The sequence below is a fragment of the Neovison vison genome, chromosome 3, assembly GCF_020171115.1.
Source record: "Neovison vison isolate M4711 chromosome 3, ASM_NN_V1, whole genome shotgun sequence".
Lineage (NCBI taxonomy): Eukaryota > Metazoa > Chordata > Mammalia > Carnivora > Mustelidae > Neogale > Neogale vison.
Window position 1 is genome coordinate 228,658,071 of NC_058093.1, and position 15,313 is coordinate 228,673,383.

The 15,313-nt window shown below is 49.4% G+C and overlaps 1 protein-coding gene across 2 annotated transcripts in view; it reads left to right on the plus strand.

Moving 5' to 3' along the window:
- Positions 1 to 15,313, plus strand: part of FBXO21 (F-box protein 21) — a 45,347-nt gene that overhangs the window by 25,666 nt on the left and 4,368 nt on the right. The window contains exons 10-11 of one of the 2 annotated variants that reach the window (XM_044244189.1): positions 6,534 to 6,745; positions 8,236 to 8,393. In XM_044244189.1, the coding sequence (XP_044100124.1) occupies positions 6,534 to 6,745; positions 8,236 to 8,393 (370 nt within the window). The remainder of the gene's footprint in view (positions 1 to 6,533; positions 6,746 to 8,235; positions 8,394 to 15,313) is intronic. The other variant, XM_044244190.1, reaches the window with a different exon arrangement.

The following is a 15,313-nucleotide window of genomic DNA, read 5'->3' on the forward strand; positions in this document are numbered from 1 at the left end:
ACGGCCCCTGTGGCCAGCGGCAAGCCCTTGAAGAGGACCGCGCCATCTGCGATCAGAAACACTCCTCAGCGAGCTGGGGGTGTAGCAGGGAGGGAGCCCGGCGGCTGCAGCATGGGAGCAGCTGCGCATTTCCATCATGCCCTGGCTTGGCGGTGGGAATGTGCTAGTAATCCATTTTGTTTGTGTAGAGCAGCCTGCCGAGAGAATTCTCGTTCTGAGTGTTCACAGGGACGTCGCCATAAAATCATCTGCTCATGAGCATAGTCCAACCCCACACTGCGTAGAATTAAACTGGCTTATCTATCCCCCACTTCAGTGGTCTAACATAGTTCTAAGAAAGGGCACATCAGTGGGAAAATCCCAAGGGATCTATCTTAAAATGCCATGTTGTCCAGCTAGCAGATGTCCTCTCAGCTCATCCCGTGATCTGGTAGAACTAGATTCTCTGCTGAAGTGACCGTCCACTTCCCAGAACCCCGTTGTCCAGAGTTCAGTTGTTTTTTGTTGTTGTTGTTGTTGTTGTTTTTCCCACTTTATTTTTGAGGCTGGGGTCTACGTAACTCGTTTCTGTCACTTTTTTCTTTAAGGAATTTTGTGATAATTTATAGAATATAGAGACCCTCTCAAAGCATGGTTTTTTATAAGTAAATTCTGTACTTTAATTACCCATGAGCCATAGAAGGGGTAAGGTGAAACTTGACTCTGGGGGAGAGTCTGCAGGAGCTCTCACATCCTTAACCTTTGATGACGGACTCAGTGTAGTGCTCACGTTGCCCACTGGGGAGGTAACTTCGTATCCTCCTTGGACGGCCCAGGAACGCCATCCTGCCAAGCAAATGTCACGAAAACAAGTTCCAGATTGCTTATGCCCAGAACATTTTTCCCACCATGACCGTTCATTTGCTTTTGGGCTCAAGCACTTAGACACCCCCTCATTTGGGAATCAGGAGTGCAAAGTAGCTCATTCTCTGCTCTGGTGACTCCCCTCTGTATGAGTGTCCTTGAACTAGGGGAGCGACCTGAGACGGAGCAGCAAAACTGGGGCTCCTGTGGAGGAAGTATTCGGGGGACACTGAAGCAGTTAGAAAAGGCTCCTCTCCAGAACAAGGGTTTGAGTTGGACCTTGGAGGGTGGGAAACCATTTCAGAGGACAGAAAAGTAGGTTATTTCCACCTATCCATGGCACAGAGGTGGGCCAGCTCGGTGTTACAGGCCCAGCTGACAAGGGTTTATACACATAAACATATGCATATGAACGTGAGAGAGAGAGAGAGTGTGTGTGTGTGTGTGTGTAAAATATTTTTTTGGATCAGTTTCTGGAGGACTTAGAATTAGTTTGGCCTTTTTTTTTTTTTTTTTTTTTAAGATTTTATTTATTTGACAGACAGAGATCACAAATAGGCAGAGAGAGAGAGAGAGGAAGGGAAGCAGGCTCCCTGCTGAGCAGAAAGCCCGATGCAGGGCTTGATCCCAGGACCCTGAGATCATGACACGAGCTGAAGGCAGAGGCTTTAACCCACTGAGTCACCCAGGCGCCCCTTAGTTTGTCCTTTTTAGATAAAAGGGAAGTATTTCTAAACTGGGAAGACTGGAAAGTCACCTTGTGTTCATTTGAAGTAAATCAGGAAGAGCTGAGAAACAAGTCCACTGGGTCACTGTGGCCAAGATCCAGGGCTACTGTGACCATGTTGGGAAGAGAGAGTGTAGGATAGTCTCATTTTGAAAAGTCACTGGCGCTTATCAGACACGTCCTTCCAACCCTGTGGGATGGATGGTGGGTTTTTGCCATTCTATAAATAATGAAACCGAGGCAGCCGAAGTCGGGTAACCTGCTGAGGCCACCTGCACAGGTGTTGATGGCTCAGGAGTTGTGGGAGAGCAGTTCGGTGTCTAAGCCCACCCTCGTGCCTCACCCCTGTGCGCAGGCAGGCTCCGGGGAGAGGCGAAGCCTGTGGCCAGGCAAAGTCGGCTTTTTGCTGCCGGACTTCCTGCTTATTTTGACTTCTGGCCCTGCCTTCCCCTTTCTTTCTCTATGTCTCGCTGGAAAAGATGTCCTTCCAGTTTTCCAAGGCAACCATCTGTGCGCCGGATCCCACTCTGTTTTCCTCTGTCTACAACTCCCTGTTTCTGCTCTCTGCCATCAGGATTCTACTGACTCAAATATCTCTCATCCTTGGAGAAGAAAACAAAAAGCACTCCCATGACCGCTCTGCTGCCGTTCCCCTGCGGCTGCCTCCTTATCTCTCTCCTCCCCCGCAGGGCTCGAGCCCCCGTCAGCTCTGCCTACGTGTGACCGTGCCGCGGGACGGCCACCTGCCTTGCCTCCTTCCCATGCGCCAGCACACGGTGATCGTTCCCCCTCCACACACACTGCTCTTGCCAAGGGAGCCAGTGACCCCTTCTTACTGAGACCATTCTTGTTGCCAGATCCACAGATAACTTGTCTTTCCTTATCTCTCTTGATCACTAGGGCTGCTCCTGCTCTGAACGCTCCGTTCCTTTGACTCTGTGGCCCTCGGTTCTCAGCTCTTGCTAGTTCCTTGTCCTGTGTTTCTTCCCTAGAGGCTCCTCACTGCGGGCTAGTTTCTTAGACTTCTGCTGACTCTATTCCTTTCCCCGAAGTGATGCCGCTGGGCCTCCTTGCTTCAGTTACCATCTGTAGGCTGACCTCTCCTGACCGACGTCCTGCCTGTACCCTGGGCTCCAGACCCACACCCCCCATGTGTGCTGCACATCTGCACAGGGCTCTGTCTCCTAGAGTATTGCAGAGGCCGCCTGACTGCTCTTCCCTCTGCCCTTAGACCCTTTGAACCCGTTTCACACACTGTAGCCAGAGTCTTCCTTCCTCAAGTGCTCAGAGCCCTCTGAGTGGCTACCCCGGTGCCTTGCAATTCGGCTCATTGTGTTCAGTACGGCTTACTAGTTCCTTGAGGGTCTGGCCCTGCCAGCCTGAGCTTCTCAGCTTTCACAGTTGCCCCTTTGGTGCTCTGCTCCCCAGCCATGTCCTCCAGTCATCCCTGTTCTCTTGCCTTGATCCTTGGCGTGGCCCGCAGCACTGCTAAAACACCTTTCCTTAGCCCTCAGTCCCATGTGTCGGCTACTTTTTGCCAAGCATCAGCTTCGCCTCAGAAAGCCCTTCCTCAGCCCCTCCACGGTGGTCAGCTTCCCCTGGCCCACCAGCCACGGGCTCGTCCTTTTGAGGACCTTTCTGTAAGCATACCGTGGCTGTTTGTTTACTGTGCCTTCGCCACGAACTAGACTCTCTAAGGACAAGGACCACATTTGCTTTGTTCTTCACCGTAACTGCTTCCCTTGCTCTTAGCACTGAGGTGAAGTGAAGTGTTCCCTTGCTCCCACAACATGGTAGGCGCTCAAGAAAGATGCTGGAATGAATGATTAAGAACTTCGGGACAGAACTTCGGGACACCTGGGTGGCTCAGTCAGTTAAGTGACTGCCTTTAATTCAGGTCATGGTTTTTGGGTCCTGGGATTGAACCCTGCATCAGGCTCCCTGCTCAGTGGGGAGTCTGCTTCTCTCTCTCTCCTTCAAGTAAATAAATAAAACCTTTTTTTTTTTTTTTTTTTTTTTTAGATTTTATTTATTTATTTGACATAGAGGGAGACAGCGAGAGAGAGAGAGCACAAGCAGGGAGAGTGTCAGAGGGAGAAACAAGCTTCCCGCCAAGCAGGGAACCCAATGTGGGGCTCCATCCCAGGACCCAGGGATCATGCCAAAGGCAGCTGCCTAACAACTGAGTCACCCAGGGGTCCCAAATAAATAAAATCTTCACAAAAAAAAACCCACATGACAGAGCTTCATTAGATAATGAGGGAGAGGATGTCCAGCTTTTCTACAATGTTTGGCCACATTAAGAATGAGTGTTTGGACAGCAGACTTGTTTCAGAGACAGGAGAAGGTGTCCAGTTTGGGGCGTGCTGGATTTGATACAATCTGGGGCCATTGAGGGCAGCTATCTGAGGGCATTCGGCAGGGGCTCCTCACATCAGCACCCGGTGGCCAAAGCCCCAGAAGCAGCAGAGGCCACAGACAAATGGATGTCTGAGGCCTGGAGCCAAGCGCATCGTAGAGAGTCTCGGGGGAAACCTGTAGTTAGGAGAACAGAATAGGGCCGGCAGACTTTGCCACCTGGCTTTGTCACATTTCTTCGAAGGCACATCTCATAGAAGGCCCATTTGTTTACTCTCCATCTCTGGCTGCTTTCCAGCTGCAGGGGGCAAAGATGAGTAGTTGGATCGTAGACCCTAAGGCCCACAAAGGCCCACAAAGCCTGAAGTACTTGTTCTCGGGCTCTTTACAGTAAGGGTTGCCAAATGTGAGTGATAGACACCTCCACCCCTCGTTCTAAGATCTCTACCCCCAAAACTGTGGGCTCCTGGGATTATTGGCCTGGACATGTGGTTGGAGACGTCACGGCAGCTCACCATCTCTGCTGTTCTTCAGGAGCACGCCAGGGCCCCAGCCCGCTCTCTTTTCTGTTTCTGCCCTCTCCCTTCACCCTGTCATCCACACATCAGGAGAAGGAGGCCGTAATTACCCCTGAACCGTATCTCCTTCTGATCCTCCAGGTGAGTTGGAGACTGAGTTGGAGACTTCCTTCGTGCTTAGAAGTTACATCTGTTCCACTTATCTGCCGGGGAGGGGCTGCTAGTTTGGGAGGGGAGCTGTGTCTGCAGAACGTCACAGAAGTGCAGTTAAAAGTAACTGTAGTCAACCCTTGTGCAACCTGGGGGGTTGGGGTGCTGGCCCCCGATGCGGTTAAAAAGCCACATACAACTTGACTTCCCCAGAACTTAACTAGCAGCCTGCTCGCGACCACCTTACTGGTAGCAAGGAGTTGATAAGCATATATATGCTATATGAAAGCGTACTGTGTTCTTACAATAAAGTAAGCTAGAGGGAAGAAAATGTTACTAAGAAAATCACAAAGAAAAAATAGATTTGCAGCCCTGTACTAGAAACAGTTGTCATGTGAGTGGACCCACACAGTGCAAACCCAAGGGTCCGCTGTGCTTGGAACTGCGTGTGGGAACACAAGGGAAGCCATACGCACGCAGAGGAAATAGAAGCTCGCCATTCAAATCCCATGCTTTCAGCTAAGAAGTATACATATTGTCCGTGTCCCTCACTACTAGAGGTGGCATGTGGGAGGAAACTGGCACTCGGGTGCTACTTGTTGAAACTGGATTTGAGGTGCTTTGGTCCATTTTCCTAACAGTGAATTAAAATGCTCCTCATCTCCCTTTGGAAAGATGGTGGTTGAGACCTGATACTGAAAGTCAGCTTCCGGTCCACACCTCCCTCCCCTCACAGCCCGGGGACCTCAGGCAAGCTCCTTAACTTCATAGTGCCTGATTCCTCTTCTGGAAGTCCTCGCTGATGGTACTGCTGACCTTCAGCTTGGGAGGAGTAAATGAAGTAAGATGTGGTGGGCTGGGCACAGTAATCGCGGAGAAGCAGCGTTCAGTAAATACTGAGATCCTGGAAGTCTCGATTTGGAAGACAAAATCAGGTTTCGGAATAACATCCAGCATTGTGAATATCTAGTCTTCACAACACTTTTACTGGGTCAAAATGTATCAGGAAATAGGACAGTTATTAATCATCTTTTGGTAAGTGAATACGAACTAGACATAGAAACAGCCAGTTTGATGGATCTGGGACTAGAATCCAGGTCATTCTGTCTGCTCCAGTGCTCTGTCTCAGGACTCCGTAAAGAGGAAGAGATCCTGTTCCCCAAGGAGGAGCACGTCCGAGGGCCTCTGCCGAATGCTGTAGTAGAACAGGCGCTGGATGATTGTGTGTGCGAGTGTGTGTGTGTGTGAGTGTGAAGCTTCATTTGAATCTGCAGTTTTCCTTAGAGGCACTGTGTACAGTAGGAGGAACCGTGACCTTGGAGTCAGACAGTTCTGCTGCTAGTGGCTTAGTCATTTCCATCCCACAGAGATGTGGTCTCTCCCTGCCCCCTGAAGTACAGTTTTCCAGGGGGAGTTACAGTAATTAAAGCAGTGCGGATGCTTCTAGAACCGGAGACCCGTCTTCATCAGCTGAGCTCATTCGTATCACTCGGGTGTCTTCTCTGTCGCCCCTTCCACTTTGTGCGGCAAAGGCAGCTCTGTCCCCTTAAGCTGGACCAAAGCAGCTTGGCAGCTCTCTTACCCCCCCAGTTGACAAGTGGCAGATTATAATCGTCTCCTTTCAGTGTATGAAAAACCGAATCCCCACACTGACCAAGACTGTCAGAACCTTTTAGAGTTCCATAATCCAGACGTGGCCACCCGGCCTCCTTCCCCGTGCTCACTGCACCACACTGAGTTTCTGAGTCACTCCTCTGTTCCTGCTGGTCGGATTTGGAAGTCTGGGGCCAGTGCCCAGCCTTTGAAGGGCGACCAGCAGCTCACAGACCACGGGGGCCATCAGCACGGCCCTGCCTTGCCGTCCTTCGCCAGGTTATGTAGGTCTAAATCCCGTGCCGTGAAAAAGAAAAGGCCTAAATGAAAATATTATCTCCTAGTCTTTCTGTCTTGTCTTGAAGGTGCTTGACATCCTCCAGCACATTCAGACCCTAGACCCCGGGCAGCACGGGGCGGTGGGCTATCTGGTGCAGCACACGTTAGAGCACATTGAGCGCAAGAAGGAGGAGGTGGGCGTGGAGGTGAAGCTGCGCTCCCACGAAAAGCACAGAGACGTCTGCTACTCCATTGGGCTCATTATGAAGCATAAGAGGTGAGTGCCTGTGCCGCCCATCCCCCCGCGCCTGCAGAGGACGCCCAGCGTGCCCCCCAAGCAGGCTTCTCAGGAGCCAGTGCGTCTGAGTGTCCACCGCAGAAACCACCGAAGGCTGAACTGGTCTGAACCGGATCCACTCTTTTTGTTCTGTCAGGAGGATCTGCAAGCCGCAGGGTTCTTTTCCCTCTCGTTTCCTCATTGTTCTGATGCTGCTTTTCATCTCCATCCCCTTGCGTCTGAGTCGAGAATAGGGTTTGCCGGGTAGTAGGGCCTGCCGTGCTAGAGTACTAGGCGAGATGCAAGTGTCTCCACAGCAACTGTGCTGAATGCCCCCCCACCCCCGCTGGCTGGGAGCGAGGGTGCCCGTTCTCACTGGCATGTGTTCTTGTCCCACTGTTGAGGATGCACTTACTTACGTAATAAATGGCAAATAGTACTTCACCATGGTTTTTGTGTGCATTTCCCAGATTGCAGTCTGATTATGCAGAGTGACTCGTAATGTACAAAAAGAAGCTCCTTTAGGTTTCTTTTTATGAAGCATCTCTTCCAGTATTCTTACTTTTCACCTGAGTCATTTGCCTTTCTTGTTGGTTCGTAGCCATGTGTCCTGCCGCTAGCGTCTGTATGCGTGTACATGGCAAATACCTATTCCTGGTATGGGACTAGCATTCTTCATTCTTTTATTGCATTTTTTTTTTCAACTTCATTATGGGAATCAGACATACACCCGTGAAGACGAGTATAGCGAACCAGGGGCACGTGCTCCCATATCCAGCCTCAGCCATTGTGAGGTTTCGCCCTCACTGTTCCTTCCCCAGGCCCACCACACACCCACCTCCCCAGGCCCGTACCAGATTTCATTCCCCCTGTAGCTGTTGAATTTCGTGTCCCTAAAAGGTATAGGCTTGCTCTGTTGCTTAGAAGTACATTTACCATCCTCTTGTCGCACCTAAGGAAAGACCGGTCCTTCACCTCGTCACATCAGTCTGGTCAGGGTTCCTGTTGCGCGGTGGCCTGGCCTGTATATGTTTTAACAGTCTGTTTGGATCTGGCTACTGTAATACTAGTGAATGGATTGAGATTCTGCCCTTTGGGACTGAATTATTCCTACGTGGCTTAAGGAATCTTAAACCCGTCCTATGTCATGAAGCTATCTTAGAAATTCTGCATTTTATATCTAGGCCTTCGTCCTGCTAACATTGTGAATTGCTCTCAGGCCCGAGTCTTGATACCCTTTCCATTTGGATAACCAGTTGTCCCATGATGGTTGGTTGAAGTTTTTTCTTTTCCAACTGCGGTGCTATGTTGATAAATAAGAGTGGCTTACAAAGGGGGCCAAGAGTGTCCTGAAAAATGCTTAACAGGGATAAATGCAGGTAAGTTTGTAAGGACATGAACTTAGGAGAACCAAGCCATTATTTATACACCCATAGTCACCGTGACAGGGTCCCGGGGAACTGATTTGCCATTGCTCTTATGTTAATTAGGTATGGCTATAACTGTGTGATCTATGGTTGGGACCCCACCTGCATGATGGGACACGAGTGGATCCGAAACATGAATGTTCACAGCCTGCCTCATGGCCATCATCAGCCTTTCTATAATGTTCTGGTGGAGGATGGTTCTTGTAGATATGCAGCCCAAGGTAAGTAGTTAGTTCTTTGTGTACCTGTAATGACATGCAGGCGTATGCTTTTTGATTTTATTTATTTATTTGACAGAGATCACAAGTAGGCAGAGCAGCAGGCGGGGGGGCGGGGGGGGGCTCTCAGTAGAGAGCCTGATGTGGGGCTTGACCCCAGGACCCTGAGATCATGACCTGAGCTGAAGGCAGGGGCTTAACTCACTGAACCACCCAGGCAGCCCAGGTAGGTGCATCTTAAGCACACATTTGAGCACATTGATACCGTGGGCACAGTCATCAGTGTTATCTAGAGATGACAGTTGACAGTTGTCCCATGGCTAACCTCATCAGGGCCGATACCCTGCTAAACATGGACAGTTGTGCCCTAGTGTGGCCATGCCATGGGTTAATTATTCACTGCCCCCCATCCCCCAGATTCTCCTCTCCATCACCACCACACCCAGACCCTCTTCCAGGGCTGTTGCCGACCTCTGTTCTGATTGGTCATTACCTTTGCCAGTCAAATTCCTGAAAGTCTTGCTTGCCAGGCCTTGTGATTGGCTCCCTCCAGGCAGAGAGGGCCAGCCTGTGCCATGCGCTTATGGCCTATTGGAGCTCGAGGGCAATGAGTGGACACTGTTGGGGGGAACTACTCTAGCAGCCTCTGGCACCCTGAGACTGGCCTCCAGTTGTGCTCCACCCACCCCCCTACCCCAGGCCCCCCACCCCGCCTCCTTGGAGACTCCCTCAAGTGGCCATGATGGGAACTGCAGTCCATAGCTGTTGGAAAAGGCAATAATGAAGGTACTGGGTGTGTAAAAATCTCAGAAGTATCAAAAGTTTCCTATTCCTGTTGATTCATCAGAAGCTGAGAGAGAATTGTGTACAGAATCAAGAGAAAGTCTGTTCATTGAGGCTGCAAGTCACTTAATCTGCTCCAGTATAACAGGGAATTTGTAGGAGAGTATGTGTGCCCAGGTCAGAGCAAGGGGCCGACAGGGAGGTTATCTGACTTTGAAGTCGTGCCATATTTAAAAAAAAAAAAAGTCGCATAGGGGCTCCTGGGTGGCTCAATCAGTTAAGCATCTCCCTTCAGGTTCGAATTATGATCCCAGCATTCTGGGATTGAGCCCCACATGGGGCTCCCTGCTCAGCGGCGAGCCAGCGGGAACCCTCTCCCACTCCCCCTGCTTGCATTGCCTCTCTCACTAACTCTCTCTCTCATAAATAAATAAAATCTTTTAAAGAAATTTAAAAGTGAAAAAATAACATAAAGTGAAATGGGCTTTTCAGAGTCGATAAAACGGGGTATTTGGTTTTAGGTGTTCTGAATTTGGTGTCTGTTGAAGATTCAGGAATGCATCTCTAACAGATCTAAGTAAACATGCAGTGTAAAATTTAGTTATGATATGGTAATGACTTCGCAAAAAAAGAATAGTACCCTTGATATCTGGTTGCAGTTTTACATTCTAAAACTGAGATTGAGCGAAGTGATTGTGGGTAATGTCAGCAAGTTGCCTTTTTTAGTTTCAAATTCTGAGACTTTCAGAACATTTTTGACGTGAACAGCTGGAATTCCCCTATGAGAGCGGTCCGTCTTCTCCCAGGGCTCCCATCGGCCTGCGGTTTCCCCGGAATCTGCTGTGTGCCAGGTCGGTGCGGCATCACGGGTCCAGGCAGCACCCTGGTCCTGTGCACTTGGACGTGCTCAGGGGTGCCTCAGGGGTCTCAAGTTCTGGGTGCAGCATCTCTGACGTCTCTGTCTTTCGCCCTCCTCTGTGGTCCCGGTCGTCCGCAGATGACACCAACTCCATCTCCTCAATATCTGTCCCTCGTGTTTCCGTCCACTAGTGGCTATTCCTGGCACTTCTCCCCACAGGGCTACAGGTATTCCTGGCTGCACCATGCCAACTTTCTCAGTGGTATCCCCCAGACTCCCCTGCAGGGCCCAGAGGTGACCTGGACCCTCCCTCACAGCCTCATCTCTGTTCCCAGCCCATCAACCTTTGTGGGTCCTTGAGACCATCCTACTTGCACGTTTTTCACACAGGTGATTGTCCCTTGTGAACAGGCTCTTTTCTCCCCGCTGCCACTCTCCCACGGGCTCAGATCGGGCCATCTGTCCCTGCCCTGAGCTCCCTGACACCCTCCCCTCCTGAGTCCTCACACCTTTGGGAAAGTTGCAGTGTTTCCCATCGAACCATCTGGCTCTCAGCCCAGTAAGCACCATGAGAGCACAACCAGAGCCCAGTCTGCCTGTCCCGTGATGAGTCCCCATAGATGTTCACATCTCTGACAGAGTGGCCTACAAACGGAAGTGCATGGTAATGAGATGCATGTAAGTAGCAGGTCACTAATCAGGTACTAGCTTTTTTTATGACTTTGTTAAAGTTAAGCATATTTTTCAAATATGCTTAAAATATGGTTAAAACATCAAACACCCCATACACCTTCCATTAGATACAACAGCTAGCATTTAGCGTCTGTGTTTTATCTATAGATAGAGATTTCAGGTTTTTGCTGAACCATTGAAGACTCTTACAGACATCAGGACTTAAATACTGAATCACGCATCTTCTAAGAATAAGCTGCTTCTCTGCGTTACTGTAGTCACATCACCGCACATAGCAAGTAACATTGACCTCCTGTCTCATCCTGGGTCAGTGGTCACATCCCAGTTATCACAGTGTAACTTTGATAGCTGTTGGTTTGTTTCCACGCCATGATCCAGCCAGGATTCACACAAATGATTCTGCACTCGGTTTCTGTTGTCTCTCTAAAGGCATAGTCCTCTCTTAATAAAACCAGTTAGGTCCTTATTCCTCACCTTGTTTTCTTCCTTTTTCATGTGACTTTCATTTTCTGAACTCCCCAGGCCAGTTGTCATAGAAATTGCCTGACATTCTGGATCTCTCTCACTGTTTCCTTATCTGTATTGTCTGTAAACCGGAAGCCGATCAGGTCTGAGGCTTGATTAGATCAGGTTAATATTTTTGAGCTAGAATGCTTCTTGTCAGATGCGTGTCTGTGTCGTGCATCTCCTCCAGAGCCCCTGCTGTCTGATGTCCCACTGTCAGTAGGTGGAGTTTGGCCACTTGGCTAAGATCGTGTAAGGGAGTTTTCCCTTTGCAACTAACACTGTGACGTCCTGTGAATATCCTATTCCCCAATGACCACAGTCCCTCATTTTGTTTTAGCATCTGTTGAATCTCCTTGCCTAAATTATTATAGGAGAGCGCAGAATGATGATTTTTACCGCTGTTGTTTTCCCTGCTTCTGTAAACAAGAGCTTTCCTGCCTCCTGTCCCCCCATCCCCTTCCCCTTTCTCCCTCCCCACTTCTTCTATTTTCTGTCTCTGTACCTCTCCTCCCATAAATTCCTAGATTTTTTTTTAGTCAATGTGTTAAAATCATTTGGGACAATTTGTGCTCAGATTAACCCATATTTAGCCAAATGTAAACCTTGAGAGGCTAAATTTAAATTTAAAAAATACTGGGGCACCTGGCTGGCTCAGTTGCTAATGCAGCTCTTGACCTCGGGGTCCTGAGTTCGAGCCCCATCTTGGGTATAGAGATTACTTAAAAATAAAATATTTTTAAAAACCCAACTTACTTCAATGTGTTTTTGAACATTTCTGGGTTAATTTATTTGCATCAGATTATTTTGCTTTTAAATTTTTTCTTGATTTAAATTTTCAGCCTGTGAGTCAGGTAATCCTTTTAACTTGGGTAGAGCCCACTGATGAATGCCTCCCTAATTATAAGCCCTTCACAGAGAGTTGAGAGAGTGAATTATAAGCCACGTGCATGCATGAGATCCTCAAGTAGTTTTAGTCTACATAATTAAGAGAATTTTCCTCTCAATATGTTAGATTGTACTTAAATCCAAATGGGGTGAGATAGCATCTTGCATGTGTTTAACTTTTGTTCCCACTAGGGGGCATGCTTCAGTACTTTCTGGACACCAGGGGGGAGCAGCGCATCCTATCTCAGCTTCCCTCTGTACTTCTTAGCTCCTGCAGAAAGTGAACATCACAGGTGGTCAGAATCAAGTCAGCTGCCCGTATTGGAAGGCCCGTCATTCCCTGCAGTGTGAGAACCCAGTCCTTACGTGTGTCTTGTGTAAGAATGCGCACGCGCCTCAGAGGATGCTTGATGCATGGTAGGCCTCGCCAAGCGTCAGCTCCCCTTTCTGTCCTTCGTCTGACGCTTCAGAACGGGTTTCCACCGTGAGCAGTCCGTGGCAGTCCTCACGTGCGGCGTGCGCGTGGAGTATCCATTTCCAGCCACTGCCGAGCGGGGTATGGCTGTTGGTTTTAAACTGTGACTGTCTCAAGTGCCCATTATGCCATGTCCCAGCAGTTCCACCCCTGGGTCCTTCCACTGGAGATACAGTGACGCAGGTCTCTGTGTTCTTGTTATACTAGGACAAAGGTGTCATTCGTGCGACTCCCCTGGTAAACTGGGGTCTGTCCAAACCCTGGAATGCTAAGCTGCTGTCAGTCCCGTTGCTGATAAATGCTTCCCGTGTGGCATACATACTGCACACACACATGTGTACATGTGTGCAGTTACGCTGTACACTGAAAACAATCCAGATTCTCTTTATATGTAGCTATGTTTAGCTCCTTCTATTTGTGTTCACAAAAGAGGGTCTAAAAGGATATACTCATAGTGGGTGGTTTCTTCTCAGGAGGGGATGACTCTATGTGGTATTGCCATAGTTGTATAGAACTGTATTTGTGTACCCAGTGGCTGAAGTTTTTTATTTTATTTTTTCTTAAGTAGGCTCCATGCCCAGCTTGGGGCTCGAACTCACGACCCTGAGATTGAGTTGCATGCTGTACCAGCTGAGCCAGCCAGCCAGCCAACCCTGGGGTAGCTGAATATTTAAAGTAAGATAAGGAGACGCATTTCTGTAAAAGTGTCAAGGAAATTGGGAAGGTCTTAGGATTTCTCCAGGACTTTTAAGTAGGCCCTGTTTGATATTTTCTCATGAAAGTTTTATATTGCTTAGTTTTTTCATTCCCCTTCAGGTAAATTTTATTTTAAACTTTATTTAGTGGATTTCCCCCTCTTAATACATAGTCAACCATCTTCATTATCTTTTCTTCTCAGAAATGTTTTTATCAAGGCGCCTGGGTGGCTCAGTCAGTTAAACATCCAACTCTTGATTTCATCTCAGGTCATGATTTCAGGGTCCTGGGATTGAATCCCGCATTGGGCTCTGCACTCAGCAAGGAGTCTGCTTGGGATTCTCTCTCCATCTCTGTTTCCCTCTGCCACTCCCCTTGCCCCTGCTCATGCTCTCTTGTCTAAAAAGTCTTTTTCTTTTTAAGATTTTATTTATTCATTTGAGACAGAGAGAAGGAGCAGCAGGCAGAGGCAGAGGTAGAGGGAAAAGCAGATTTCCCCGCCAAGCTGGGAGCCTGATGTGGGGCTTGATCCCAGGACCCTGAATCATAACCTGAGCTGGAGGCAGATGTTTAATTATCTGAGCCACCTGGGCGCCCCCCAAATAAATCTTTTTTTAAATGTTTTTATTGGGGCGCCTAGGTGGCTCAATGAGTTAAGCCTCTGCCTTCAGCTCAGGTCATGATCTCAGGGTCCTGGGATCAAGCCCTGCCTCGGGCTCTCTGCTAAGCACGGAGCCTGCTTTCCCCTCGCTCTCTGCCTGCCTCTCTGCCCACTTATGATCTCTGTCTGTCAAATAAATAAATAAAATCTTAAAAATAAATAAATAAATAAACAATGTTATTATTATTACCTCTTTCCTGTTTTGCTAGGAGCCTGGGCAGGTAAATAAATGCACAGAACCCAGCCCCTGTCCCTCTTACCGGCCAGACATGGGGCCACGACCACTGCCTTGGGCTGCCGCTGACCCCTCACGTGACTTCCCAGACGATCTGTCTGTCTGGGCCTCTCGGGCCCACGCACAGAACTGGCTCACATCATCCTTCCAGATCCATGATCAAAATCTGACCTTGACCTTTCTCTCCTCCCAGTACTCGAGCTGCTACTTAATACACACAAAAACGGGGAGGGAGAGACAATGCTAAAACATACGTCTGAATTCTTTGGAACGGTTGCTGTCAGCATGTTAGTCTAGACAGTTCTTTGTGGTGGGGACCGTTCTGTGCATTTCTTTCGCAGTGACCCTAGCCTCTTCCCACCTGATGTCAGTGGCAGCCCCCAGTGGTGACAACCGGATCTGGCTTCAGATATTTCTTTGTTCTGCTAGGGGCAGAATAGCCCCCTGTTGAGAACCACTGCTCTCCATAGACTGGCAACAGAGCTGTTGTTCAGAATTACTGACTTGCGTTCTTTTTAAATATCTCCATCCTGCCTGCTGATGACAGGTAATGGGAGTTCCTCCAGAGACTTGAGCCCAGCCCCCCATACTTCTGCGTTCTTCTGCAGGGGACCCTGAGGCCCTCAGCAGCTGCCCTGGCTACAGCACCAGCCGTGGTTCCAACCCGTGCACCTGCAGTGCTGCCCTCAGGGTGGGGCGCCAGGGGCAGATGCAGGAAGGTTAGAAACCTGTAACCCCTAAAGGAGGAGCTTAAGTTCTCTACAAGATCTCGTTGTCTGCAATAGCAGTCAGGGTTTGCAGGCTACTCCGTCTCCCTTTTGAAGAACCTCGGGCTTCTGTGTCCACAGAGCACCGTCAGATAGAGCCTGCCCTGCCAGGATCACGGTGGGCCCTTGAGTCAGTCCCCTCTCCTGCGTCCCTGCCCCTGCTCTGGTGCGTCTCCTACTCTGATGCCCTCAGCTCTGGCCCCAGGCTGTCGGGATTCGAGTCCCGGCTGCCTCCTGGGCCAGGGCTTTTGGTGCCTGTCACAGTTCACTCAGTTGGCAGGGACCCTGTGGGGAAGGCCGCGTGTGTGCGTGCACTGGGAGCGGGAGCCCGGTCACCTGCCACAGTGGCCGGTGGGGCAGGA